The sequence below is a fragment of the Trematomus bernacchii genome, unplaced genomic scaffold, assembly GCF_902827165.1.
Source record: "Trematomus bernacchii unplaced genomic scaffold, fTreBer1.1, whole genome shotgun sequence".
NCBI classification, from domain to species: Eukaryota; Metazoa; Chordata; class Actinopteri; order Perciformes; family Nototheniidae; genus Trematomus; species Trematomus bernacchii.
In genome coordinates this window covers 2,638,019-2,665,105 of record NW_022987782.1, presented here as the reverse complement: position 1 = coordinate 2,665,105, position 27,087 = coordinate 2,638,019, and the positions used below count along the sequence as shown (strand labels likewise).

At 41.3% G+C, this 27,087-nt stretch overlaps 2 protein-coding genes across 2 annotated transcripts in view; both read right to left on the bottom strand.

Moving 5' to 3' along the window:
• Positions 1 to 2,454: 2,454 nt before the first annotated feature.
• LOC117497399 (polyadenylate-binding protein 1A) lies at positions 2,455 to 19,443 on the bottom strand. The gene is made up of 15 exons (XM_034149376.1): positions 18,615 to 19,443; positions 18,204 to 18,397; positions 17,918 to 18,033; positions 17,512 to 17,651; positions 17,314 to 17,408; positions 15,417 to 15,554; positions 15,040 to 15,135; positions 14,637 to 14,909; positions 8,261 to 8,351; positions 7,978 to 8,100; positions 7,721 to 7,863; positions 5,059 to 5,143; positions 4,809 to 4,939; positions 2,924 to 3,014; positions 2,455 to 2,811 (listed from the first exon to the last, which is right to left on the bottom strand). Exons 1-14 carry the CDS (start codon positions 18,805 to 18,807, stop codon positions 2,925 to 2,927), a joined length of 1,908 nt encoding a protein of 635 aa, XP_034005267.1. The 5' UTR covers positions 18,808 to 19,443; the 3' UTR covers positions 2,455 to 2,811; position 2,924.
• Positions 19,444 to 20,998: 1,555 nt separating this feature from the next.
• LOC117497386 (14-3-3-like protein) overlaps positions 20,999 to 27,087 on the bottom strand; it is a 19,851-nt gene continuing 13,762 nt past the window's right edge. Inside the window, exon 6 of the mRNA XM_034149360.1 lies at positions 20,999 to 22,015. Coding sequence (XP_034005251.1) covers positions 21,965 to 22,015 — 51 coding nt within the window. The 3' untranslated portion in view covers positions 20,999 to 21,964. The remainder of the gene's footprint in view (positions 22,016 to 27,087) is intronic.

Below are 27,087 nucleotides of genomic sequence, written 5' to 3'. Positions count from 1 at the left end.
AGGTCAAATTTCACTTGTTTTGCATCAATCTTGATACAGGGTACTTATTATATGTTGTACTTTGGATTCCTAAAGCTTTTAGTCTACTAACCCATCATCCAAGGGTAGTTTTCACTATCTGTAAAAAATAATTTTTGGACGGACACTATAATTTACAGTTTTTTACTATGTAAAATCTGAATTTTCTTTAAAATAAAAAACATTTATATTGATTCTGACACTTCTACATCCAACTCACAGGTTTATCATTACTTTGAGAAAAGATTATTAATTTAACCCTTTTAGAAGGGAAGATATGGTCATTTGTTCTGGGAATGTCATTTTCGAGCCTGAGACCTGAAAAACAGGCTCAGAGTGGAACAGGTTAAACAAACAACATGATTCACATTACTCACACTCTTACTGTAATTAGTGATTAAATCAACAATTAATGTAGGACACCTAGTTGGGCTTGCCAAAATCACGCTACAGTTTCATTAAACAAATATGCTAATGAAGCTAATGCTATTAGAAAGCTATAGCTAACAAATAATTGTTTTTAGTGCCTTTAATACTGTTAGAAGCTATCATAAGCTAACAGATGTTTGTTTGTATTGCCTTAAGACTATCATAGTTAATGTTAGCTAATCACACTTCATTTCAAGACACCGGAATTGTTATTAATGTTAAACAAATAAAACTTTAAAAGCACTTCACACTACTCACACTCTCTGCGTTGTCGTTCATATTCATGTCTCCTGCTCACTAGGTGGCGATGTTGCAAAACAACTAGGGTCCTGAGAGTGCGGTCCTGAGAGTGCGGTCCTGAGAGTGCAGCCTCCGAGGCTGCAGCTTCATACTACTCGTTCGAAAGCGCTGGAGACGTTGTAGTACATATGCCGGGCCTCTAGATGGTGCTGTTGCTCACAGAATCAACCCTTGCTAAAACAGATCTAAAAAATGTCAAATTGAGCAAAATGAGGCATGGCTAAAATGCATGATCTGTTTGGTATTTTGAAAAAAAAAAAGTATAAATATGCCTTATATAGGTATGGTCCTACACTATATTATTCAAATATAGCATGATAGGTCCACTTTAAAGGAGAAAACATGTGATTAAATGGCATTTTGACGGGGTTGGGAGGGTTACTTTCATTACAATGACTCATTAAATTAAAAAAGTTACCAGTAACCATAATCTCAGTATCACAATATATAAGTAATGTAAGCTGGTTACTTTCCAATTCTTCTGAATGACCTCATTATCAAATGCAATGCAAATAAATACAAAAAAATATATATATATACATAAAATGGCAATATCTTTACAAGATATTTATTACCAAAAACAAGTCTCTACAGAATAGTATAGTTTACAAATGCTGTTTTAGTTTAATGAATGAATAAAGTATTTCGGTTTAACAAATCATCTGCTGCACTTAAAGATATTTGAAATAAAGAATGTTAGTAAAAAAAAAAACAGACAGGTCATCGCCCTCTTTATTTTAACCTTGTTTTGCAAAATAGTTATACTGTTTGTCATTTTTATAAACATCAGTAATCTGATCAGGTTTTTTCTTTTCATGTAACTGGGGAGTATAGTCGTCTTTTTTTGTATCCTGATCCTGTGACACGATCTGTTAATCCCAAAGCCTGTCATTTGACAATTATTAACATATAACGATGTACTATTTTAAGTGCAGGAAAGTTAACAGAATGGGCTCAGTGGAGAAAGCTGTAGAGGCTGAGAGAGAAACTATGATGCACACAGAGGGCCTTTCCTGATCGTGCGATGGAATGCACATTCACTTCCATTCTCAAGTCAATGCCCTTTTCTTTAAAAGAAAATACCATACAATTCTTTGAATTAATTGAATTTGGAGCAGCGTCTCAAAAATCTATTTTGTATCACAGTAGAAAAGTTGGTGGAGTTTGCAATGTGAAAATCCATGTCATCCAAATCAATGTTAAACGTTCGGACCTGTTGCCACTTAAAGCTTTTCCACTTTGTGTGGGGATATGAGTTGCACTAATTAGACAGCTGTAAACAATGTAGCCACTTACCATTGGGATCTGTCCACAGTAAGCAATACATACAAAAGCCTATAGACTTCTGACTGCTGTATAGGATGCCTTAGTGGCTATTCCAAGAACGTTTTAACAGATGCACAAGGCTATGATTGTAAAGAAAGTGCTAATGAGTTACCATCAGTACATACACCAAAATTGCCGGTGACGTGAGAAGAAAACAGGGACACCTGGTGGAAGAAAACAATACTGTCTTTCCCATAGGCAGGACCAGTGGACCACTATACAGTATGAACATTAACCTGCAGCTACAAACACCAACTCAGGAAAACAGCTTCCGAATCTGTTCTGTCACACATTATCAAAACTGGCATCAATATTTATCCAATTACAATGACAGTTACAAAATGTGAAAATGAATTGGGACAATAACTGAGGAATTAAACATGAATTTTGAATGAGAATTTATTACAGCCAGCAGTTTACAATACAAATCACCCTTCATGATGCTCAGCTATCACCTGAACATGGCTGATATTCTGAGCACTGACACAATAACATGACATAAAACAGAGGAATGCATTCAGAACGTATAATCTCAATTTGTTTTCTATTTTGCTATTTTTTTCAACACATTTTTGTTTATTATCAAGGTCTAGTCGAACCATCTATAGACCTGGCAGATTAATTGTTTTCTTCTTTTTTTTAAGAAATAATTTATCATTTTGCGATGTTTTCAGAGTTTTAGGTTTTTCAATGTTTAATATTTTTTTCTCTTTTTCCATCGGTGAAGCAGGTTTCAATCTGCAAGACAAAAAGACCAAAAATGTTGATGCTTATTCTGTAGTTCATTTATTCATTATTTATATACTGTATAATTTCATCCGAGTCATCTTTACTTCAAAATGTTACACACCTTAGACACTGGGGACACCAGCGGGGGTGGTTGACTTCTGAGCAGCCTCCTTGGCCTGGTGGGCCTGCAGCACAGCAACAGCCTCATCCACCTAAAACAACAGATAGATAGAATCGGAGGGACGAAACCCTCTTTAAATGGGCACACATGCAGAGCACATAGCACAGTGACATTTTGCCTCTGCATTTACATGACATTACATTTAGCTGACGCTTTTATCCAAAGAGACTTACAATAAGTGCATTCGACCAAGAATATACAAACTTGAAGAAAACAGAATCATATAAGTACATTAGGTTTCATAGAGCCAAACCATTTTAAGTGATACTCAACTGGCTTTAGATAAGCCCAGTGTTTCCCCTACCATTGTCTTGGAGGGGCGCTGCGCCCCGCCAACGGAGCCCCGCCAACGGAGCCCCGCCAACGGAGCCCCGCGCCCCCCCTGAAATTGAAGGTGTTTAAAAAACAAAAACAAATAATTTTTTTATATATGTATATAGCAACAAATTGCAACTAATCTTTATCTACTGTCAATTTTCACATTGAACATGTGCTCGTTTATTAAATAAACTAAACGCTTTCATTTTAAGTTGTGAGTTTAGTGTTTTTGACCCTAAGAAACACTGATGCATTAATCAATAACAATAATCCACAGCTCCTCTCTCTGCTCCAGAAGATTTAAAAAAAATATATATCCCAATGCCACCCCCCCCTTTATTAAAGTTTCTCTGGTATGAGATGGGTGATGTAAGCATAGCCACCGAAGCTTGTCTGACTATCTTGACTACTTGTTGCTATCTGTTGGGGAATAATTTGCTTAGGTATTCAACCTTTGACACAGTTCATCATTTTCTCTTTTCACTGTCTCCTTTCCCATGGCATAGGTCTACGGCCTTGGGTATTGCTGCTATCTCTCTTAAGGAGGGGCAGCTTGGGCACATTTTTGTTGCCAGCTTATGACAGAGCACAAGCTGACATGAGATAGTTTATTGTTCAGGGACATCTAGAAGCCCTTCTTTTTAGGAACGTAGGTTCCCTGGCGCACATTATTTTCTATGGACGAGAGCTCTAGTTAGATTCATGGTCCATATTTGTTTAGTCTCGCTGATAAAGAATGTTGATTATTACACTCCGAACTAGTTAAAACCTGGAACTACAGAAGAGTTCTTCAGAATTGATTGTGGCAACTCTACCGTGCAGTCAGAACCTCTGACTCTTGACTTGTCTTGTGAATTCTCCGGCCGAAGCTCCAAATAAACCGTCAGTGTTTGCCATCAAAGCTCCAGCTCTCCTCGTGTCTCTCCGAGTCCTGACTCCTATTGCTTCAGAAGTTTCCCCCACGCTATCCTATTGTGGAATAAGCCCTTTTCTCCAGGCATATTTTACTTGCTTATTTTTCATTACGATTTTAATTGCAATAGTCTGACATGGCAACATGTGTAGCCCATGTATTGTTTACACCCGATAGCTGCTATAATAAAAACAACATCAATATGATGCCGCTCAAGCAGTGTGCTGCTCTTCATAATGGGCAATAATAGCAAACGCGGAGTCATTATAATTAAGGTAAAAAATAAACAATATCAAATAAGTGTTGCCTGACTTAATATATATGTGAGGTCATGTCTTAGTCACTTTGCAATCTGAGTGGTACGGCGTGTAACAACTTTATTCTGTTCACCGTACTCGCCATAAACTGTTATTGCTTAAATTAATCTGACCAAGCCTCCAACATAAGCCTGACATATTTGGTTCTTCAAGCTGCAGTGGAAACAGGAAGAACTGGGTCATAACGGGCACTAGCTTCAAGCTTTGGTGGGAAAGGGGATGGAGTGATAAAATCATTATGCCCTGTTAACATTTTATAGCTTAGTCACTATCTGACCTTTGAGCGCAGCGACTCAGGTGACTCCAGCATGTGGAGAAGTTCAGAGTTGTCGATCTCCAGCAGCATACCGGTGATCTTGCCAGCCAAACTGGGGTGCATGTTCTGGATCAGGGGGAACAGACGCTCACCTAAAGAAGAACAGTCAACAACTATTTAAAAAATGTGTAAAACCAGCCTTAAATCCTTATCAAATGACTTGTGTACAATTCTGTTTATGTTAGTTTCTTTGAGCAGATAATTTACTTACCCAGCATTTGCTTCTGTTCCTGAGGAGGGGCCGCGGCCAACATGGAGGCCGTCAGTGGCTCCTGTCCTTGGACATGGACAGCAGGCTAAAGAAGGAAAACAAAATTAATGATTTGGCATGATTTGGCATAAACAAAACATTTTCATGATATGGTTTTTACACTATGTTCTTGTTTAAAACCAATTAAACAGAAAAGGTAAATAATATATGTAGTTAATAGCTCATTGTCCCAGCACTGTGCAAATAAATGCACAGTACTCGATTTCGGGACTCGACCTCGCGCACTGATTGACGCGACTCGGACTCGTGAATTCTCACGCACGATGACTTGGACTCGGACTCGTGAATTCTCGCGTACGATGACTTGGACTCGGACTCGTGAATTTTTTCCCCCCACGATGACTCGGACTCGACTTGTACATTGACGCTCCAACTTGGACTCGAGCAAGTTTTCTCTGGAGCCTGATGTCCTCTATCCTGGCGTGTGCACCTGCGAGGAGAGTTCACGTACTGGGCGCGCCCCCGCTATTCCAGTCTAAAGATGTCTAGAGACACACCCCGCATCGTGCTGTATGCTTTCACACATTCTGCTTCCACATTGGAAAAGAGCAGCGCAAAATGCTCTATGTGGAAACAATATTGAAGAGAAGGCTCCGTAACACATTACTCTAAACATCGAGTTCAGACATATAGGCTGTCTTGAACACTATCATCAGAGTAACGTGATCTAATCAATAAATAAAGATTCAGCCGATAACACGAAAGCCCATGGCTACTTAACATGCAGAATGTCGTCATTTTGCATGTTAAGTAGCCATGTGCTAAGTAGCCATGTGCTTTCTGGGGCTTAATCTTTATTGATAGAATTTAAACATTCACTATAATAATTGTAGCCTCCCCTGAATGATGGTCAGACTCTCTAACCGATGGTATCTGTTTATTGATCACCCTTGCTATTATACAATCATTACCAACGTAAGAGCTAAAAGGTAACTCATTTTAAATATAGTTAGACATTAAAAGGTCATTTACAATAATAATAATAATATTAATATTAATATTAGTAATAAGCTTTATATTTGTATAGCACCTATTACAAGAATTGTAGCCAAGCTGGCTTCACAGCAGTTCTATAGAGTGGCGAAGTCCCTCCCCTTCCGGTGGACCTCCATGGGACCATATTATAAAATATGTATTGAAGTCAATGGAGAGAGAAAGATTATCTTTCGATCCCGTTTGAATTGTGCCACGAATTACACAAATGATGTTTGTCAATTTAAAAGATAAATTTGCAAGTAAAAAAAAAGAAAATGTGTCGTAAAACTGTGAAGTAACACATTTTTTTTGGTGAAACGCTCAATGAACTACATCTCTTGCACAACAACACACGTCACCAAGATGGCCGTCACTACAGTCTTGTCAAAAAAGAGATTGACAACCGTCACTATCACCACAATGAAACACGTCCTGAAGAATGTCATGCAAAGCTGCCTGCCTGCCTTCCTTTGATTCTCTCTGAACTGCCTGGTCTTTTTAATGTTTAATGTCAACCATTTGTGCAGATAGCATGAAGTAGAGAAGATCGCTGATGCTAATGTAGCGTTAGCATTTCTCCCCCGGGCTTAAATGGTGTATTATAGAATGATCACACCGGTGTGACAGTACTCTTCAAAGGCTTCACGAAATATGACTACTACTCTTACTGTTTAACATTTTGGGTTACTTAATGTTACTTCATGTTAAAAATAATAAAATAAAAATGACAAGGCTAAGCCGGCTGTAATGCTAACTAACGTGCTTGCTATTAGCTAGGTAGCTAACTTGATCCAGCCACTCCTGGTCCTTTCATCAGACGGGAAGCGAAAGAACGAGCAAGACCCATTGCTGGTATGATAACAACCTGGTACTAAGCACACAGGCATCTTGTTAAAGTTATCTTATCTTAGCTATCTCTATTTTAGTGGAGGAAAACAATTGTGACATCAGTTATGAGTGACATCACTTACGCGACTCTGGGATTTGTAGTCTTTCTAGTTGCGTATTTTTCATAGTCTTATATTTCAACAGTTTTACGAAAAACTTTGACTTTTTTGACATGGAAATTATTTTTTAAGATTGACAAACATCATATGTGTAATTCATGGCACAATTCAAACGGGATCGAAAGATACGTTTTCTCTCTCCATTGACTTAAATACATAATTTTTCCGAAATAAGGTCCCATGGACCGGAAGTAGATGGGCGTGACTTCGCCACTCTATAGACACATTAGTATAACATGACAGGATAAAAGCAATGTAGAGGAGCAGCTACATTTCAACACATATATCCACGAAGATTAATACATGAAGACTTGTGACTCTGACTTGACTTGGACTCTTCTTGGGTGACTCGGACTTGGACTCGAACACAGGTAATGATGAATCGGACTCGACTCGGACACTCCTTGGGTGACTCGGACTTGGACTCGGACTCGAACACAGGTAATGGTGACTCGGACTTGGACTCGGACTCGACTACGACTCTCCCTAGGTGACTCAGACTTGGACTCGGACTCGAAGAGTGGTGACTCGAGAGTGACTTGGACTCGTGAATTGGTGACTTGACTACAACACTGGCATCAGCTAGTTAAGTTGAAAAGCACAAGTGGAATGGAATCTACCTGCTGCATGGGGACCTGTGGCTGGGAGGCCATGTGCTGCTGGGGGTTTCGCACACCAGCAGCATATTTGTACTGGGGCATGGCGCGCACTGGGGCAGCAGTGGCTGAAGATCCGGCAGGGCGTTGGCTGAGGGCCTGTGTGGCTGAGGAAAGTGAAAAGGTCCCTTTATCAAACCTGCTTCAAGTGATTAACTCGCAAGGACAACTTGACAAAATATAGCTTTAGATTGTATTTTCTGAAATATGAAATTACTTACGCATACGCTGGGAAGCCATCATGCGCGGAACCTGTGTGTTGGGTGTGGTGGTGGGACGGATGGTGTTGAAGGTTTGGGGCCTGGGAGCTGAGGGCCGCATAGCATTGGGCATGTTTTGGAAGTCTGAAAGAAGAGAAAACTACATTAAAGGTTCACACTGAAGGGGAGAGAATTCAGTTCTTTCAATGTTTAAGAGAGCCAGGTACCATTTATTCAATTAAAGCATTGCTTCACAATCCGATAAGAGTGAAGTGACAAAATGAGTTTAAATGTTTTTACTTACGTTGAGGACGCACTCCTTGAGTTGCCCAACGGGGGCTGGGTCGGAGTTGGGCCAGCTGGTTGGCAGAGTAGTAAGCAGCACGGTTCTGAGCCTGATGGACAGAGAAACAATCATTTATCAGTTCATGGTGTCCTATAGCCAATTCGTTACAAATATTTCTATTTGTATTATCCATACCCCTACAACCAAGAGGTGGTTAAACCGGATAACAGACGCGCTGTGCCCTCTTATTTTCGGTGTGCGCCCTCATACCAAAATGCAGATTTTCACAGTAAGATCTTAAAGGTGGTGCAAAAAAACAATATTTCTGTTTGTCAAAAACTGTATAATTACAGAGCTCAGAATAATTATGGGATGGATGTCCGGTCGGTCTGCCGGGGGACGAGTGGCAGGCAGCAGGCTTACACTGAAACTGTGATTTCTGAATCAGTTTCTTTTACTGTCCTTATTTCTGTAGAGGAAGTAAAGAAACCGTAACTCAACTTATTTGTTGTTTGGGGCTCAATATATGACTATCATGAGGAACTATCATTTTCCACTTCGCTCCAATGCATTAGTTTTGCCGGAGGGTGGGCGGGGCAGTCATTTTGGCCGGAAGAGACGTTAGCGCCCTCATACTAAATGTTTCTAGAAAAACCCCTGGCAAACTATTGACATTTCTAGTGATGACATCCAAAAATATAATAAGTTGTTATGGACAAGATAAAGTGGAGGAAAAAAGTATTTGACCCCTTGCAGATTTTGTAAATTTGCCCACAACATTATACAACAATGTATAATTGTAATGGTAGGTTTATTTTAACAGCGAGTGTAAGAATATCAACACAAAAAAAATGGTATAAAAGTTGATTGATTTGCATTTAACTGTGGGAAATAAGTATTTGATCCCCTTGCAACCAACAAGAATTCTGGCTCCCATGGACCGGTTACATGAGTCCTCTTCCTTTAAGAAAGTACAAATCAATCAACCTCTCCACCATGGACAAGACTAAAGAGCTGTCTAAGGACCTCAGGGACAAGATTGTAGACCTGCACAAGGCTGGGATTGGCTATAAGACCATCAGAAAGTAGCTTGGCGAGAAGGAGACAACTGTTGGTGCCATTATTCGGAATAGAAGAAACACAAAATGAGCATCATTCACCCTCGGTCTGGGGCTCCACACAAGATCTCGCCCCGTGGGGGTATGATGATCATGAGAAAGTTGAGGGATCAGCCAAGAACTACACGGGAGGAACTTGTTAATGATCTCAAGGCAGCTGGGACCACAGTCACCAAGAAAACTATTGGTAACACACTACACCATAATGGATCAAATCCTGCAGCGCCTGAAGGCCCCCTGCTCAAGAAGAACATGAAAGGCCCATCTGAAGTTTGACAATGAACATCTGAATGATTCAGAGAAGGCTTGGGAGAAGGTGATGTGGTCAGATGAGACCAACATCGGGAAGACTCCCAGCAGCTTCTACTGAAGCCAGTCCCCAACTCCGGGGACTTCCGGCCGGGGACTTCGGGTGGCAGTATACGCTGTGAAGTTGTTTACGAAATGCCCGTAAACCCAAAGCAGAAGAAGAAGAAGTGACGTCAGCGGCTTCATTTGCCTAATCCTCCCTCAGGGGTTGCATTCGAATAGTCCATTTAGCTTAGGAACCTTCCTAACGGAGTGAAATGACCCGGAAGTCCCTCAGTGGCAGCCATAAGTGCCGTTCGAATTCTCTAAATTAAAAGGAAAGGAGGTTTCAAACTTCCTTTATAACCTCCTTTAGCTTAGGAACCACTGGACCTCCCTAACCGAAAGGAGAGGAGAACATGCTGCCCCACAATGCCTTGCAGCCGCAGCATTTGCCGTCACCCAACAGTCGGCCGTTCACGGAAACAACCGATTATGAACGAGAAATGATATCATGAAAGTTACGGTGCTTATTAAGCATTTTAAAACGTATGTGGTAAGTTGCCAAAGTGCTTTGTTTTGAACGTTCATCAGTATTATAATCAAAAAGAGAAATATGAACGTTAGTTTTTACTGAAATGATCAAATAAAGTCAACATTTCACAGTCTTTACTGAGCTGTGTGGGGTTTGTTCAACTTTTAAAAGATGTTTGAATGGTGATATACACAGTGATAGATGTTAAGGACTAACGTTTATAATAAATACATTTGTATTGATTTTAAGATATTTTCATACAATCATACGTATTGGGATCATTTGTATTAATGAGGACCGGAGGGAGAGGGTGACGAGCATAAGTTTCACTTTCCTTTTTTATTTCAATTCCAACTTTGGTCATGAAGAATATGTTTCTCTGTTGTCCCCGTTCATAAAGCATAAAACAACAGCATCAGAGCACGGTGCAGAGTCTCTAGATGAGTTTACAGTAGTCCCTCGTTCTTATTAAACATCCATGTTGTAGTCCGCTGTATAGAAAACTGTAGTTTCCATAGTTTCCCCACAGCAGCAGGCGCACATTTATGACCTCTGCTGGCGCATCATAAACACGTCGGATAGTGAAAGTGCAGTCGGATTCTCTAAAGCACCGCAGTCTCTTCTCCTAAATCCTTTTGAATTCTCCTATCCACTATCCCTTAACCCCATGACGTTTCACTCCGAGGTCAAGGAATAGACGATAGGGTTAGAACTTAGGAGCTGTTTTTTTGGAGTATTCGAACGCAACCAGGGACTTATTCCGGTGTGAACGCGATCTGCTCTTTAGTTCATCAGAACTAAAGAGTTCTGATGAACTAAGTACGGCAAAGTACTTGGTGTGAAAGCGCCTATAATGCTTTGGGGGTGTTTCTCAGCTAAGGGGACAGGACCACTTCCCTGCATCGAGGAGAGGATGTACGGGGCCATGTACCGTAAAATCTTGGCCGATAGCCTCCTTCCCTCAGCCAGGACACTGAAAATGGGTCATGGAGGGGTCTTCCAGCAGGACAATGACCCTGAACATACGGCCAAGGCAACACAGGAGTGTCTAAAGAAGAAGCACATTTAGGTCATGGAGGGGCCTAGCCAGTGTACGATCGCCAAACACTGCTGGACCTTTGGTTTTCTGCCATTAATCTAGAAAAGTCTAGTCATGGTGGACATAAAACACTGCCTCAGTTTTGATCAGGGGGACGACTAGTTTACCTGTGCCGCTCCACCTACCCGCCGTAAACGCCACCGCCGCCGGGGAAAACGCAGTGGTCGACTGGTGAGAATGAAGGCTTCTTCAGCTCATCTTTTCTCTCATACCGAGTATGAGCCTCGTCTCTCTTTTTCGAGGCGTTTTCTGGACCCTGTCGACGCCTGGCTGGTAGTTGTCGTCGGCCCGGATGAGCCATTCCTGCACCGCGGGACCTGCTCCCCTCGTCCCCGCTGCCGCGGGGTTAATCTGCATAACCTGAGGTCTCTGTGTCGGGCTCCCCGGACCTCGAACGCCGCCGATCTGCCAGCCCCTGCCAGGTTTGGCTTGGTTAACGCAAGACCGCTGACAAACAAGACTTTTTTCCTAAAGGATTTCTTCACTTCCAAGGGTTTGCACTTCCTCTGCGTGACTGAGACATGGCTCAGTATTGGTGAGTCCAGCGCGTTTACCGAACTTGTACCGCAGCATTGCTGCTATTTTAACTCTCCGCGGACGTCAGGCCGAGGTGGAGGTATAGCAACTGTTTTTAAGAGTGACTATAAATGCCAGCAGCTTTCACTGTCATTCTCACCCGACAGCTTTGAACTGAGCGTGTTCGAGCTTGGTTGCTCTCATACAGTGCTGTGTGCTGTGGTCTATAGACCTCCCAAATACAATAAGGGATTTCTCTGATTTCTTGGCTGAAATTATGCCAAAATATGATCGTGTCCTTATTGTTGTGGATTTTAATATTCATGTGTGTTGTCCCGATAAACCTATGGCAAAGAACTTTTTAAACCTTGTCGATTCCTTTAATCTTGTGCAGTCTGTGTCTGGCCCCATGCTGGCCCCATGCAGGAACGCGGACACACACTTGATCTTGTTTTATCTTATGGTTTGCCTGTTCTTAACCTGGAGATTTGTGACGCTTTTTTCTTTGATCATATGCCTGTATTATTTGATGTGACTCTTGCTTGTGAAACTGTTAAACCGCGCGCTGCTCCTCGGCGCGCTCGCATTATTAACCCCTCCACTGCTGGTCAGTTCTCTGTCGCTTTTAAACAGAACTGTGTTAATCATGAACCCATGTCACCTGAAACGGATGAGCTTAGCTCATGGTTTCACTCCACTTGCAAAGCTACCATAGACACTGTTGCTCCTTTAAAAACCAGGCAACCTTAAATTAAATCTGAGCCTTGGTTAAATGACACGACTCGGACTGTCTGAGCTGAGCGTAAATGGAAAAAGGACAAACTGCAAGTTTCATTTCAAATGTTATGGGAGTGTTGGCGTCTCTATCAGATCACTGTGAAAGAGGCAAAATGCAAACATTTATCTGACATCTTTCTGTCAAACCGTCACAAGCCACGTGTTCTGTTTCAGACTATTGATTTGGTCCTCAATGCCCCCCAGACTACCGTTATGGAGACCTCTACTGCGGTCTGTGAAGACTTTCTTTACTTTTTTATTAATAAGGTAAACTCCGCTAGAGCTCAAATCTCACGCCTCAGTGCTCTGCTGTCTTTAACCAGTTTGAGCCTGTTGCTCTGTCTTTTGTACAGGAGATTGTCTCCAAGTTAAAGCCCACTGGTTCTCCAAAAGACCCTGTTGCGCCTCGACTTTTTAAAGAGGTTTTCCCCACTGTTGGACTATCTGTGCTGGCAGTTATAAACAGCAGTCTGCTCTCAGGGAAGGTCCCTGAAAACCTGAAGCATGCAATAGTGCAACCTCGTATTAAAAAACCCAGTCTGGATCCCACAGTTCTGGCAAATTTTAGGCCCATTTCCAAAATGCCTTTTATGTCAAGGATCCTGGAGAAAATTGTCTACAGTCAAATTATGTTTTTTCTGGAATAGAAGAATATACTGGAGGTTTTCCAATCCGGTTTTAAAACTATGCACAGCACTGAAACAGCGCTTTTAAGAGTTTTTAATGACATCCTTTTATCTACTGACTCTGGGGACTGCGTTGTGCTTCTACTTATTGATCTAACTGCTGCTTTCGATACAGTAGACCATGACATCCTGATCTCTCGCTTGGAGCAGTGGGTGGGCATTGAGGGGAAAGCCCTGGAATGGTTCAGGTCATATCTGAAGGATAGAACTTTCTCTGTCAGCCTTGGTGACTCCGAGTCATACTCTGCTCCACTCCTGTATGGGGTCCCACAGGGCTCAGTATTAGGCCCCCTGCTATTTTCCCTCTATTTGCTCCCTCTTGGGTCCATACTTAGAAAGCACGGCATCGCATTGCACTGCTATGCTGATGATAGCCAGATGTATGTCCCACTAAAAAAGAAGGAGGGTTACTCAATTAGCCCACTGCTAAAGTGCCTAGACTAGGACATAAAGGCCTGGATGGCGTGCAACTTCCTAAAACTGAATGACGGAAAAACAGAAGTAATGGTTTTTGGTGGCACCACTGGCATGAATTCTGTAGACCTGGGTTCCTTGGCTCAGTACACCAAGCCCACCATTACGAACCTTGGCATTAAAATAGACCCTGAACTAAAACTTGAGTCAGATTAAATCTGTGGTAAAAACAAGCTTTTATCACCTGAGGCAGCTAGCCAAAATAAAACCTTTTCTCTCCAGACAGCAGTTTGAGACAGTAATCCACGCCTTTGTCACCACTCGGCTGGATTACTGTAACTCTCTCTACATGGGGGTCAGCTCCCTCGCTTGTCTGCAGCTGGTGCAAAATGCAGCAGCAAGGCTTTTAACTGGCACACGGAAATACGACCACATTTCACCCATTTTGGCTTCACTCCATTGGCTGCCAATACATTTTAGGATTCATTTCAAAATCCTCTTATTTACTTTTAAATCCCTAAATGGCATGACCCCACCATATCTTTCTGAGCTGCTACACCCTTACACGCCCAACCGCCCTCTCAGGTCAGCTGATCAACTGCTCCTGAACGTGCCCAGAACCAGGCCAAAGCTCAGAGGGGACCGTTGCTTCTCTGTAGCGGCTCCCACACTGTGGAACGATCTGCCCCTGCACATCAGACAGGCCGCCACACTGCCTGCTTTTAAATCACTTCTTAAAACCCACCTCTTCTCCTTAGCGTATTAACATCTTTTAGAGTGTTGTTTTTAGTGCTTTTAAATTGTCTGTTGTTTTTACTTGTACTTGTTTTATGGTGTGTGAGCTGTGCTGTATTATTTGTTGTATGTTGTGTTTGTTTATTTGACTGTACAGCAGTTTGGTCTGGAGGTTTAAAGTGCTCTATAAATAAAGCTGTATTGTATGTATACCCAGCGGACTCACCTGAGGTATAGCTGCCATGAAATAGCCAGAGGGTGGGGCCGGCTGATATGGGTTGAGTACTGGGTTGGGCACAGCGCGGACTGTGGCCATCCTCTGCATGTACTGGTTGGTCAGGTGGGCCTGACGCTCCTCTTTCCGCTGGGCCAGGGCCACATACAGTGGCTTTGTAGCAACAATACGCCCATTCATCTCTGTAACAGCTTTAGTGGCCTCCTCTGGGGAAGAGAAACACACAAAGCCAAAGCCTTTGCTGCGGCCCCCCTCCATCATCACCTATGGGAGAAGACACAGATTAGTTTTTATACGCTTTGTTAATCATTATAAAATTACATTAATTTTGTATTTTAACAACTCAATCTATTTTTAGGCCAACAAGTGCATAATTACATATCAAGCCCCTTACCTTAGCACTGGTTATGGTTCCAAACGGAGTGAACTCTTTACGCAGACGCTCATCATCTAGGCCATCATCCAGGTTTTTCACATAAAGATTGACACCCTGTAACATTGGCAATGGCATTTGTAACGAACCAAAGGGACATATCAAGAATGAGCCAAATCAACTGTGTATTGTAGAGGGGACAACCTAGTTTGAATTAGATTTCACACCAATATCACTTTGTTGTGATTTACCAGACCTAATAGGTTTTGGAGAGATAAAACAACTTAGCTAACTCGGGCAATGAGGTGGGAGAGTAACAAGGCTCAGAATGCTTTTTACTTTATCACAGAAAGGAGAGTTTTCAAGCTACAACCCAGTGACAGTAGAAACCAACAAACCTGGTATCTGGTCATGCGATCCTGTTTCATCTGCTCAAATTTACGCTTGAGCTCATTCTGGCGTTCCCCTTTCTTCTGTGCACGGCCCACATACACTTGCCGCCCATTCATTTCTTTACCATTCATCTCGTCCACAGCCTGAAATGATATAAGCCAGGGGTTTTCAAAGTGTGGGAAGGTGAGCCTCCCCTCAGAGAACATAACAGCCACGCCCCCCCTCCCAATTATTATTGCTATTATTATTATTATTATTATTATTGTTGCTGCTATAATGCAGGGGTATTCAATTTCAAAGAGGTCCAGTAAGAGAAAATGTAATTAAATGCTCTGTTTTCGCTGTCTACCTTTCTCTTTTTTGAGCACGCCATTTGAAATTACTCCGACTGTTTCTCTCTTCTTGTCTCGTCTGTGTGTGAGTTTATCGTGCTGACTCACTGACAGCACCGATTTGATTGGCTGAGTAGCATCACCTCCTTAAAACATTAAACAATAAAAATGTTAAACCTTTTTATCTTTATGTTTTAAACATTTTTTTTTTGCATTTTCAACATCGTGGATAAATCCTTATATGTTCCCGGCAACACACTGAACGTCAACTTTGCCTCCTTATTACACTCACCCCTACTTTAGTGGGAACAATGAGTCTGCGTCTTTGATGCGCACAGACGGATGACGCGGGGATGCAATGTAGACAGGAATAAACGCAGATCATCCTCTGGCTGCAGCCTTGACCTGTACTTGCTTTTGATCAAAGTAAGTATTAGGCGCTTTCGCACTTTGCCGTACTTAGTTCATCAGAACTTAGTTCATCAGAACTTAGTTCATCAGAACTCTTTAGTTCTGATGAACTAAAGAGCAGATTGCGTTCACACCGGAATAAGTCCCTGAGGGAGGATTAGGCAAATGAAGCCGCTGACGTCACTTCTTCTTCATCTGCTTTGGGTTTACTGGCAGCCCGCAAACAACTTCACGGCGTATACTGCCACCCGAAGTCCCCGGAGTTGGGGACTGGCTTCAGTAGAAGCTGCTGGGACTGAAGCCTTCCGAGTAAATCGCCAGAAACGCTGACACCTCCTCATCTCCACCGCTCCCATGTTTTCTTTTGTGTTGCCATAAGTTAGTCTCTCTCCGTTTGTGCGCTGGGCTAATGCTAATAATGCTAATGCGAGGAAAATAAAATGGCGGCTTCACAAAACTTTTTGGGAGTTTTACGGGGCGTGGTTTGCAATCCGCCCAGCCAATCAGAAATGGGAACCTTTTTCTCCCATGAAAGTACCTGCTCTCTAGCAGGGACTGAAAAGGTTCTCATGAACTAAGTTCTAGTTCCGGATTTTTTTGGTGTGAACGCACATTTTCGGAACTATATCGGAACTATACTGGGAAAAGTACTCCGGTGTGAAAGCGCCTATTATTACAATTAAAATAAAGGGCGGTGCCGGCCTTCAGCGAACCGTGCCGGCCGTCAACGGCCCGCTGACGACCGGCCGTTCTGTGATTCTCCAGGACACGCCCCTGCCAGGACCGGTCCATGAAATTCCTAGCTTCAAATAATCGTGGTCATACTTCCTCCGTTTTCTGCCAGACGCTGTCTCCTCTCTCACTTTAGGTAACTTCACTAAAAATCGATCCATGTTGCCGCTCGCATAAAGTTAGCTGAAGTTAACTAGCTAGATTTCACTGTTTCTAGTTATTTTTTCACGCTGCGCCTCCCCTGAAGCTCTCTGGCGCCCCCCTGGGGAGGCGCGCCTCACACTTTGAAAACCTCTGATATAAGCAATAGAATACTTAAAGTGAAAGAGAAGAAGAATTACAGTGACAAGTGTTGTGATGGTCATTTTTCAATAGTTAGATGCATATGATGGGGCATAATAAAAAAGAACCAAGAGTAGATTCTAACCTTCTGTGCATCTTCATGTCTCTCAAAGCTGACGAAGCCAAATCCCTTGGACTTGCCACTGTCATCAGTCATAACCCGGATACTTAGTGAAGGTCCTTCAAATTATAACAAATAATCAAAACATTTTACCAGCCATATCACACCATTAACCTGCATTATACAAACATTATGAGTCTCTGAAATGTATCATTGTCCTACCATATTGGTTAAACAACTCCCTCAGCTTCACGTCATCCATGTCATCCCCAAAGTTCTTGATGTAAACATTGGTAAACTCTCTGGCACGGGCTCCAAGCTCAGCCTCCCTTTCTTTACGAGACTTAAAGCGTCCAACAAATCTGTTGATTGAATAATGTGAATATTGTAACAATTAACACATATCAAGACAAGCAGACAATTGTTTTGCATAACTTGTTAACATTTTGACACCTTCATAATTATTGCTGTATGAAAACAGTTCATTCAACATAATTAGATTTGAGTAGGAAACCAAGATGCAGTTAAGCATAAACTCAAATTAGTTGTATCAACAAAAAAAAAAATCACAGGTTAATGTGAATACTCCAAAATATGTGAGACACAGGTAAATTGTGGTCACACTTACACTTTTCTGTCATTGAGCAACATGCCATTCATTTTCTCAATGGCCCGCTCAGCAGCCTCGTGGGTCTCAAAGTGGACAAAGCCGTACCCCTTTGAGCCATTCTCATCACAAACAACCTTGGGAAGTGGAAATTAGGCATGTCAACACAATCACAACACCATGCATTTGAAAAACCATCAGACTCCAGCTTCCATCTGACAATGTTTAGTCATGCAAACTAGTGGACTCTATGTAAAGCACTTGAACACAAAACAGAGGCCATCCAAATGCATGTCGCCCCACCTACCTTGCAAGAAAGGATGTTTCCAAATGCAGAGAAGGTGTCATAGAGTGCTTTGTTATCAATAGACTTGTCCAGGTTCTTGATGAAGATGTTGCCCACACCACTTTTTCTTAGGGAGGGATCCCGCTGAGACCACATGATGCGGAGTGGTCTGCCTTTGATTACATCAAAGTTCATTGTGTCCAGGGCTCGCTCAGCTAAAAATCAGAAACCACGATAAGACTTCTGATGACAGTAGGTTTGATTAACATTTTCCCTATTGGAATAACTTAGGAATACAAAACACATATCTCTTTCCACCACAACGTGCATACTAAATCCCAATGGTACTAATGTAGAACTGCTGTAACATGGCATGTACAGTATGTGGTCAAAATTGAGTCAGATTGCTGTATTATTTTATTGTAAACTTACCGTCATTCGGCTGCTGGAAGTTGACATATGCATAGCCAAGAGACCGGCGTGTGATCATGTCTCTGCACACTCTGATGGATAAGATGGGCCCAGCCGGGCTGAATTTCTCGTAGAGCATAGCCTCGGTAACGTCTGCATGCAGGTCTCCCACATAGAGGGAAGCCATCGGGTAGCTAGGAGCGCTGGGATTCATGTCTGACGACGAGGGTTCTCAGGCTTGTATTATAAATGTTAAATTTGGATGACAGCTTCCGATATAGAAATGATATTGTTCTCAGCTATCACCTATACAAAATAAGATCGCAGACACATATTCTAGCTCTCTTTATAGTTAGCAATGTGGGCTACTTAGCTTGATTAGCAAAATGTCGGAGCGTGACCTAACCGCTGCGGCTGGCAGACCTGACAGCTCTGACTCAGTACTCTGTCCAAGTGAGAGAGGAAGCGAAATAGCTGACAGTTAACGAAGCAAATGTTCTGGTTAACGATGTTCCCTGGAATGACAACCCCTTTATAAAAGGTAAAAATAAGTAGTGGCTAACGTTAATCTCCCACGCTTTCAACAATGACTCTCGCCGCTCGATAACGTGCTTCTCGTTCCGTGTTTCTTTCTTTTTCGAAGGCTGTTCTTCTTCGGTTGCTTGAGTTGTCAAATGAAATCCTGCTTCACCGATTTTTTTTTTCTTATAAAAATATGTCTGCGTGTGCTCTCTAGCTTTTGGTTTGTTTCATAATAATAAAATGTGTGCCGAGACTAGCTCTGGAGCACACCCTACGCAGACGGATTACGGGAATGATGAAAGGAAGGTCGGCGGAGGTTGTTTCACGATTCTGGTCGAGATCACGGCGCGTTCATCAATGTTGACGTCGCACATCTCGCGATAATTCATATTCTATTGAATTTTGAGCGTTACAAATAATTTTTTACTAACTCGAGTCCCCAGCTTTGTTATGTCTTCAAATGTAAGGAATGTGCCCAATGTAAGCTGATCCAACAGCTTCATCCACTATCTATTTTTCAAGATAGACATACGATTATACGAAATAATACTCATACATTACATACAATAATACATATCCAAATAAAAAGTATTTACATATTATTTCGGAAGAAGTGTCCACATTCTAGTTTTTTTCATGCTAGTTAATATTTAAAAATGTCACCCCATTTGAGACTTAATAGATTTTAGGGCATGTATTGTTTATCTTGAGAATGAAAGGGAGAGTTGTTTAACACATCATCCTGCAGCTGCATCAGCTCGGACAAATATCATCCACTTAGTTCAAATCAATGGTTGTTTCCATAAAGTCTGGTATGTTGGACTGTATTGCCGCGTCTGAGAATGATTCATGTCACGTAACGAATCCTTACTTTAAATTTCGCCTGCAGAAATATTGCCGATCATATCAATCTATAATCTGTAAAGTGATTTTGATTTAAAAGATGACTGATCATAATGTTCCTAAAGGCCAAATCGTTTGATAAGCCAGGCATTAACTACAGTGTTACTCATAAGAAAAACTCACTGTAATAGCCCCTGAAATATTTGTCCTGACGTGCATGAGCCATCGCTCGCTCCCGCAGTAGTCGCGCGCGCCTCTGCAGTGCTGCAGAGAGCGCGTGCTTCATCGACACAGCGAGTTTCGTTTTATGGCAGGCAGGCTATACATAAATTATGTATTTTATTATGCAACCACCACAACGATATATAGTAACTTATTTTAATACAAACTTTAAACTATTTATTTTTTATCTTGCACCACCCACAGCAGCCTGTGTCCAGAGTGAAATCTGCTGGAACCATGCTGTGCAGAGGATTTGCAATTGACTGCACTGCCGTTTACCTACGGGTAGGGATTAAAAGATGGAATAGCACCGAAATTGTCATGGCAGATCATTCCTTTAGATGTTCCTTCAAGCAAGTGGCAATTACGCAAGATATGTAGCTTTTTGGTTTAGGATACAGACAAAAAATGTATGCTTTAGTCCCTTGAAATAGTTGTTCAGAAATGTTTCACCCTAATGCCGCGCTGTCTAGTTTAATTAACAAATCCTTTTGGGGGTCAATAGGATTTCTTAGTAGCAATTTTTATGAAGGTCATTAAAAGGTCCAGCGTACTCAGATGTGTGGCTTGAGGTCCTATATATGTTTGGATTTTCCACCAAGAACACACTAGTATGATGTATTTAAAGGACACATTACAAAGGAGCAAACAACAACATTGAACACGAGCAGAATGTTTTCATTATTCTCATAAAGTAAGGTGACTTGTTCTCCTCCTCCCAGACCCAGACATCCATTCCTGAGAGCAGAGTGCAATTCATTTATACTATAGTTGACTTTGAATAATATGGCTGCTGGGCCAAATGAGACTAATAGTTGGAACTTTTAAATAATTTTTTTTATTCCACTTGCATGAAATTACACATTTCCCCCCAAATAACAGTTATGCTTGGGTGTTCTGTATGAAAATTCCAAAGACATGAACAAAGCTTGCCTGCCCAACAACAACCATCCTTACAAGTCCACAAACTACTTCTTACCAACATGCAGTTAAGGCAAGTATCGAAAGGAAACCGAGAATAAAAGACAAATCAAATAAAAATCTAAATTTGTAAAAGCAGTAACTAGATAAGGACTTTTTCTTACTGCTGTGCTCATAAAAACAAAATCAAGTTTGTGTGCTCTTGTTTTTCAATTTTTTCTATACCTCGTAATTGACACAGAAATACAAAAGCATGTCACCCGAAAACAAATACAAATAATAAAGAGTAGAAAGTTGAGAAACTGACAGTTTATGGAATGTTACCTTTGTGTTCCAACAAAACCTTGCCATCTGTCTCCTTTACACCTCCACCGGTCACAGCTGCTGTCTCCTAAGGTGTAAGGAGCTGACCCCTGATTTTGTGAAACCCCAGATGTATCATCAAAAGATGGTGTTAATGAAGAACAGGAGCTTCAAAATGAATATGATACACACAGCTGCATGTTTCATGAGTTAAGAACTTCCCCTTTCACCCAGCACCTCAATAATGCAACACCCCCATTTCTCCCACACAAAAAAGGTCAGCTGACAGGCAACCAACCCTAAACACCCTTTATGCTTTCACCGGGACCCTCACATCACGGATTTAAAACCTGCCCTCCCTCCCCATCCCCCTTCCCATGCAGTTACTAAAGAAGGAATAGTAAACTGATAGGAATGAGACAAGTGTTGAGGGGACTCAATATAAAAAAGATGAAGAATTGGAAACAATGTGAATAATGTGGTCGTCTCAGTGTTGATAATCATGATGAAGATGAACCGGAATGATGGCAGGCAGACAGGGATGAGTATGGGGGTCAGGCTCATTCTGCTGCTTCTTGTTCCTCTTCGGCCTGGTTATCAGAAGTCCACAGCTGAAAAAATAAGGGTAAAAGAGTAGGTAAAGGAAAATAGGGATACACCAATTAACACCTCATCTTAACATGTTTTTGATTTTCATTTCATTTCATTAGAAAGTTCAAAGTATCGCATTCTACTCTCCAGTGACCAGAAAAAGAAACCCCCCTGTTCAGTAACAATTCTGGACTATTAAATAACTGACCATACAGATATAAACAGTGTGTGATAAACCATCGTTTAGATCAGGGGTGGGGAACCGCCGGCCCCCGGGCCGGATATGGCCCGCGAGACCATTTGGTACGGCCCTCGAGGTAATTTATAAACACACGCAAAAAAGATATATATATATTTTTTAAAATCTAGACCGCAAAAAAATTAAACAAGCGAGTGCCTGTTTTTCCTGGGCACGGTCAGGGTCCTTGAACACAACATGAGCCTAATGTGTGATCACGTGGTATACGTCTTGTCTGACAGGGCTGTAGTTCTGACGGAGAGCATCAGAACGCCACTCCGCCACTTCCAAAAATGTCAGTACCCATAAGGAGCCGTACACATGCTGCAGTTTTTGCGTGGCTGTGTCTTTAGTTGAAAGCCCAGTGGCGATCTGTTCATCTGTCATACTGATCATACAGTCAATACCTTTGTTGTTATTAGCATCTGGTTAGCTAACTATGCTAACGAATATAAGAAGCTTTTTCTCCAACCAGTGAGGTAAAGGCACATCTTTATATGATCATTATAAAAAAATAAGAGAATAAAGTAAACAGGTATAAAATACTATATGACAGTAAAAAAAAGTTGTTATTAATAAACAAGAATACAGTTTGAAAGGGGAGTGATTTGTAAAATATCCATAAAGAAAAAGAAATCTGCTTACAGTTCTGTTTCATATGGATGTTGAGAGGTGTATCCATAGATCTCCTAATGTTGCTCTCAAAGTGCACCAGATTGATGCTTTTAACTTCAACATTTAAAAAAAAAAAATCTTCCCCGGGGGGACCCCCCTAGAGCAGGTTAGGCCCCCCCCCCACTTAAATCATGTTCACATAGATAGGAAACTAAATACATTTGCACACATCTTGTGTCCATATCTTTCTGTTGTGGTGGTCATGCCACACCGTGCACGTGCATGCATGCGCGAGTCATGGTAAGATATCTGGATTAAGAGGTTGCTTTTTCTTTGCACAGCATGAAAGAAAGGCGAAATGAATGGGCTGTGATTTTAGTATTTTTAAGCAGAGGTCAATCATTTGTACGGCCCTCGGAGGATGTTGAAAAAATTGAAATGGCCCTTGAGAGGAAAAAGGTTCCCCACCCCTGGATTAGATGCTGTATTGAGTTCATAAAAATTGCTAATGCAAATCCAACTAGCCATGCTTAGTAGGGATGACCGATGCATTCGCCAATGTTCTCCCCATGTACTAATGGTGTTAATAGGTTTTGCTGTCATGTTACTTAGCACTGTTGAAGAGGACGCAGTAATCCTTTATTTTCTGTTATGACGGACAAAATCTAAAGTCTGTTTGTTATTTTAAAGATGACTGATGGCAGTCTGCTGTACGTTTGAAGTCATTAACGTCGCAGTTCTCTCCTTCCTACCTGTGAGGAGCTGCTGCTGCAGAACAAGCACATGCTGCAGAATGTTGTCCGCATGAAGCACGTTTCTTCAGAATCAGTCAATTACATCCCCAGTTCAGAGAGTATTCTATATAAATCAGGGATGCAAACTCATCAGGTATGAAAAATGTGACAAGGATCCGAGCCCCCCGACCCCACGGAATATCGGCATAACAGAGGATTTTAGCAATCAGAACAACCAAAGCAGCAGTGTTAATAATAACAGAAACGCCAAAGAGTCACATCTAATAGAAATGTATAAAAGCATTTATTTTAATTGTGTAGCAGTCAGTTTATAATTTTGGCAGCACTGTTGAGCATTTTGAAAATGTATTTTCATGCCTCTGTGCAAGGCTTAGTCTTTCTATCTTTATAGCCACTGGTGTAAAGTAACTAAGTTCATAAACTCAACAAGTACTATACATGGGTACAATTTTGAGATACTTGTACTTTATTTAAGTATTTCAATGTTTTGCTACTTTGTTCTTCTACTCCACTACAGTTCAGAGGTAAATGGTGTACTTTTACTCCACTACATGTATTTAATACCTTTAGTTAATTTACAGATTTGGATGAATGATGTGAAATATAATCAAGTGTTAAATCAGATTTTAGTTCCACCTGGAGTAAATTCTCAAGCTACCCTGCAGTATACAAAGTCATTCAAACTAGCTGCACCTTTACCAGCTTTGAGAACACTTTAATGATCAATCCTTATAAAACATATCATATATATTATTCTGAAATGGACCAATCTGCACAATGACTACTTTTACTGTCGCTACTTTAACTATATTTTGATGATAATACTTTTATACTTTTACTTGAGGAACATTTTGAATGCAGGACTTTTACTGTAACAGAGTATTCCTACACTCTGGTACTTCTATTTTTACTCAAGTACAAGACCTGAGTACTTCTACTTTTACTCAAGTACAAGATCTGAGTACTTCTACTTTTACTCTAGTACAAGATCTGAGTACTTCTACTTTTACTCAAGTACAAGATCTGAGTATTTCTACTTTTACTCTAGTACAAGATCTATACTTATACCACCTCTGTTTATAGCCTATGAAAAAAACTATTAGAAAACGAAGGCTAAAGCTAACGTTAGCAGATATGTTATGCTAGTTAGCTAGCTCAACGATAATATTGCGACAGGAAAACTTTTCAGTGCACATCACGCTCTGCCGCTCCGACAGGGAGCTCTGCTCTGAACACCTGAACGGCCCGTTCTAACAGCTGTTCACCAGCGGTCCAGTCTGTGCCACAGTGACTCCGGACCACACAGTTAATATTAACGAACGCACCCGTAGGTAATGTAGCTGCTGAAGCTAGACCATCATCGCGGAGCAGCAGAGCCTTATTATACATCCATGAGCAGAGCTGACAGGCAGGAAGACTCGAGCACACAGCTCGCGCTTCATTATAATATATAAAAAAAGAACACCACGCGCGTCATGATGGCACATAACAGCTCGCGGCCGCAGATTACTCCGGGTCCCAGACCCCCCCCATACCCCAAAAATATTTTTATTGCAGATCTACATGAATCACACAAACGACCTATTTTGGATTCAAAACGGCAAATTTCACCGAAAGGTGACAAGTTTGCATCCCTGTAAATGGTGTACTTTAACTCCACTACATGTATTTAATACCTTTAGTTACTTTACAGATCTGGATGAATGATGTGAAATATAATCAAGTGTTAAATCAGACTTTAGTTCCACCTGGAGTAAATTCTCAAGCTACCCTGCAGTATACAAAGTCATTCAAACTAGCTGCACCTTTACCAGCTTTGAGAACACTTTAATGATCAATCATTATAAAACATATCATATATATTATTCTGAAATGGACCAATCTGCACAATGACTACTTTTACTGTCACTACTTTAACTATATTTTGATGAGAATACTTTTCTACTTTTAGTTGAGGAACATTTTGAATGCAGGACTTTTACTGTAACAGAGTATTCCTACACTCTGGTACTTCTACTTTTACTCAAGTACAAGACCCGAGTACTTCTACTTTTACTCAAGTACAAGACCTGAGTACTTCTACTTTTACTCTAGTACAAGATCTGAGTGCTTCTACTTTTACTCTAGTACAAGATCTGAGTGCTTCTACTTTTACTCAAGTACAAGATCTGAGTACTTCTACTTTTACTCTAGTACAAGATCTGAGTGCTTCTACTTTTACTCAAGTACAAGATATATACTTATACCACCTCCGTTTATAGCCTATGAAAAAAACTATTTAAAAACGAAGGCTAAAGCTAACATTAGCAGATAGTGACAATGTATGCTAGTTAGCTAGCTCAACGATTCCTTAAATAATATTGCGACAGAAAAACTTTTCAGTGCACATCATGCTCTGCCGCTCCGACAGGGAGCTCTGCTCTGAACACCTGAACGGCCCGTTCTAACAGCTGTTCACCAGCGGTCCAGTCTGTGCCACAGTGACTCCGGACCGCACAGCTAATATTAACGAACGCACCCGTAGGTAATGTAGCTGCTGAAGCTAGACCCTCATCCCGGAGCAGCAGAGCCTTATTATACATCCATGAGCAGAGCCGACAGGCAGGAAGACTCGAGCACACAGCTCGCGCTTCATTATAATATATAAAAAAAGAACACCATGCGTGTCATGATGGCACATAACAGCTCGCGGCCGCAGATTACTCCGGGTCCCAGACCCCCCCCCATACCCCCAAAATATTTTTATTGCAGATTTACATGAATCACACAAACGACCTATTTTGGATTCAAAACGGCAAATTTCGCCGAAAGGTGACAAGTTTGCATCCCTGAATAATAGTTGTGATGATGGAAATGTAAAACTAATGACGTTTTTTTTTACATTTAATACTTAACCCATGTTTGTATAATTGAGTAAACTCTGTGTGGGCTCTAGGCTGCTAGCAACATAACATACCTGGTAACATTACTCGTAGCTTGGGCAACAACAGCTAAGAGATAGGCAGTTCCAAACAGTGCATTTCTCTGCCTGAATATAGTGCACTTGCGCCAGATGTTTGGACAGATTGCTTGTGTTTCCGCCATTAAACAAAAATCCCTTATTGCACTTGTGGCAACGAGCATTGTCTAAATAAAACTTGTAAAGTGTAACCACACTTGAATTCTTAGTGTCGCGCATCGCTCGTAAACATTGGTAAGATCTGCGCTCAAAGTTCAAATTATTTTAACTTCGACCTAATTGGTGACTTTTCACCACACAACCAATCAGACAACAGTTGCATGAAGCTAGCTAGAAGGGGGAGGTATGCATAGAAACGGAACTTACATGCTCTGTGGTCTAACCTAGTGGTGAGCAAAGAGCAAATTGTGTATCACGTGAATGCAGCTTTGGTGAACTGCAAGGTGCTTATCCACATTTTGTAATCTTATTGCAAACGGAGTTGATGAGATAAAACGTGCAAGATATTATTTATGACATTTCTCC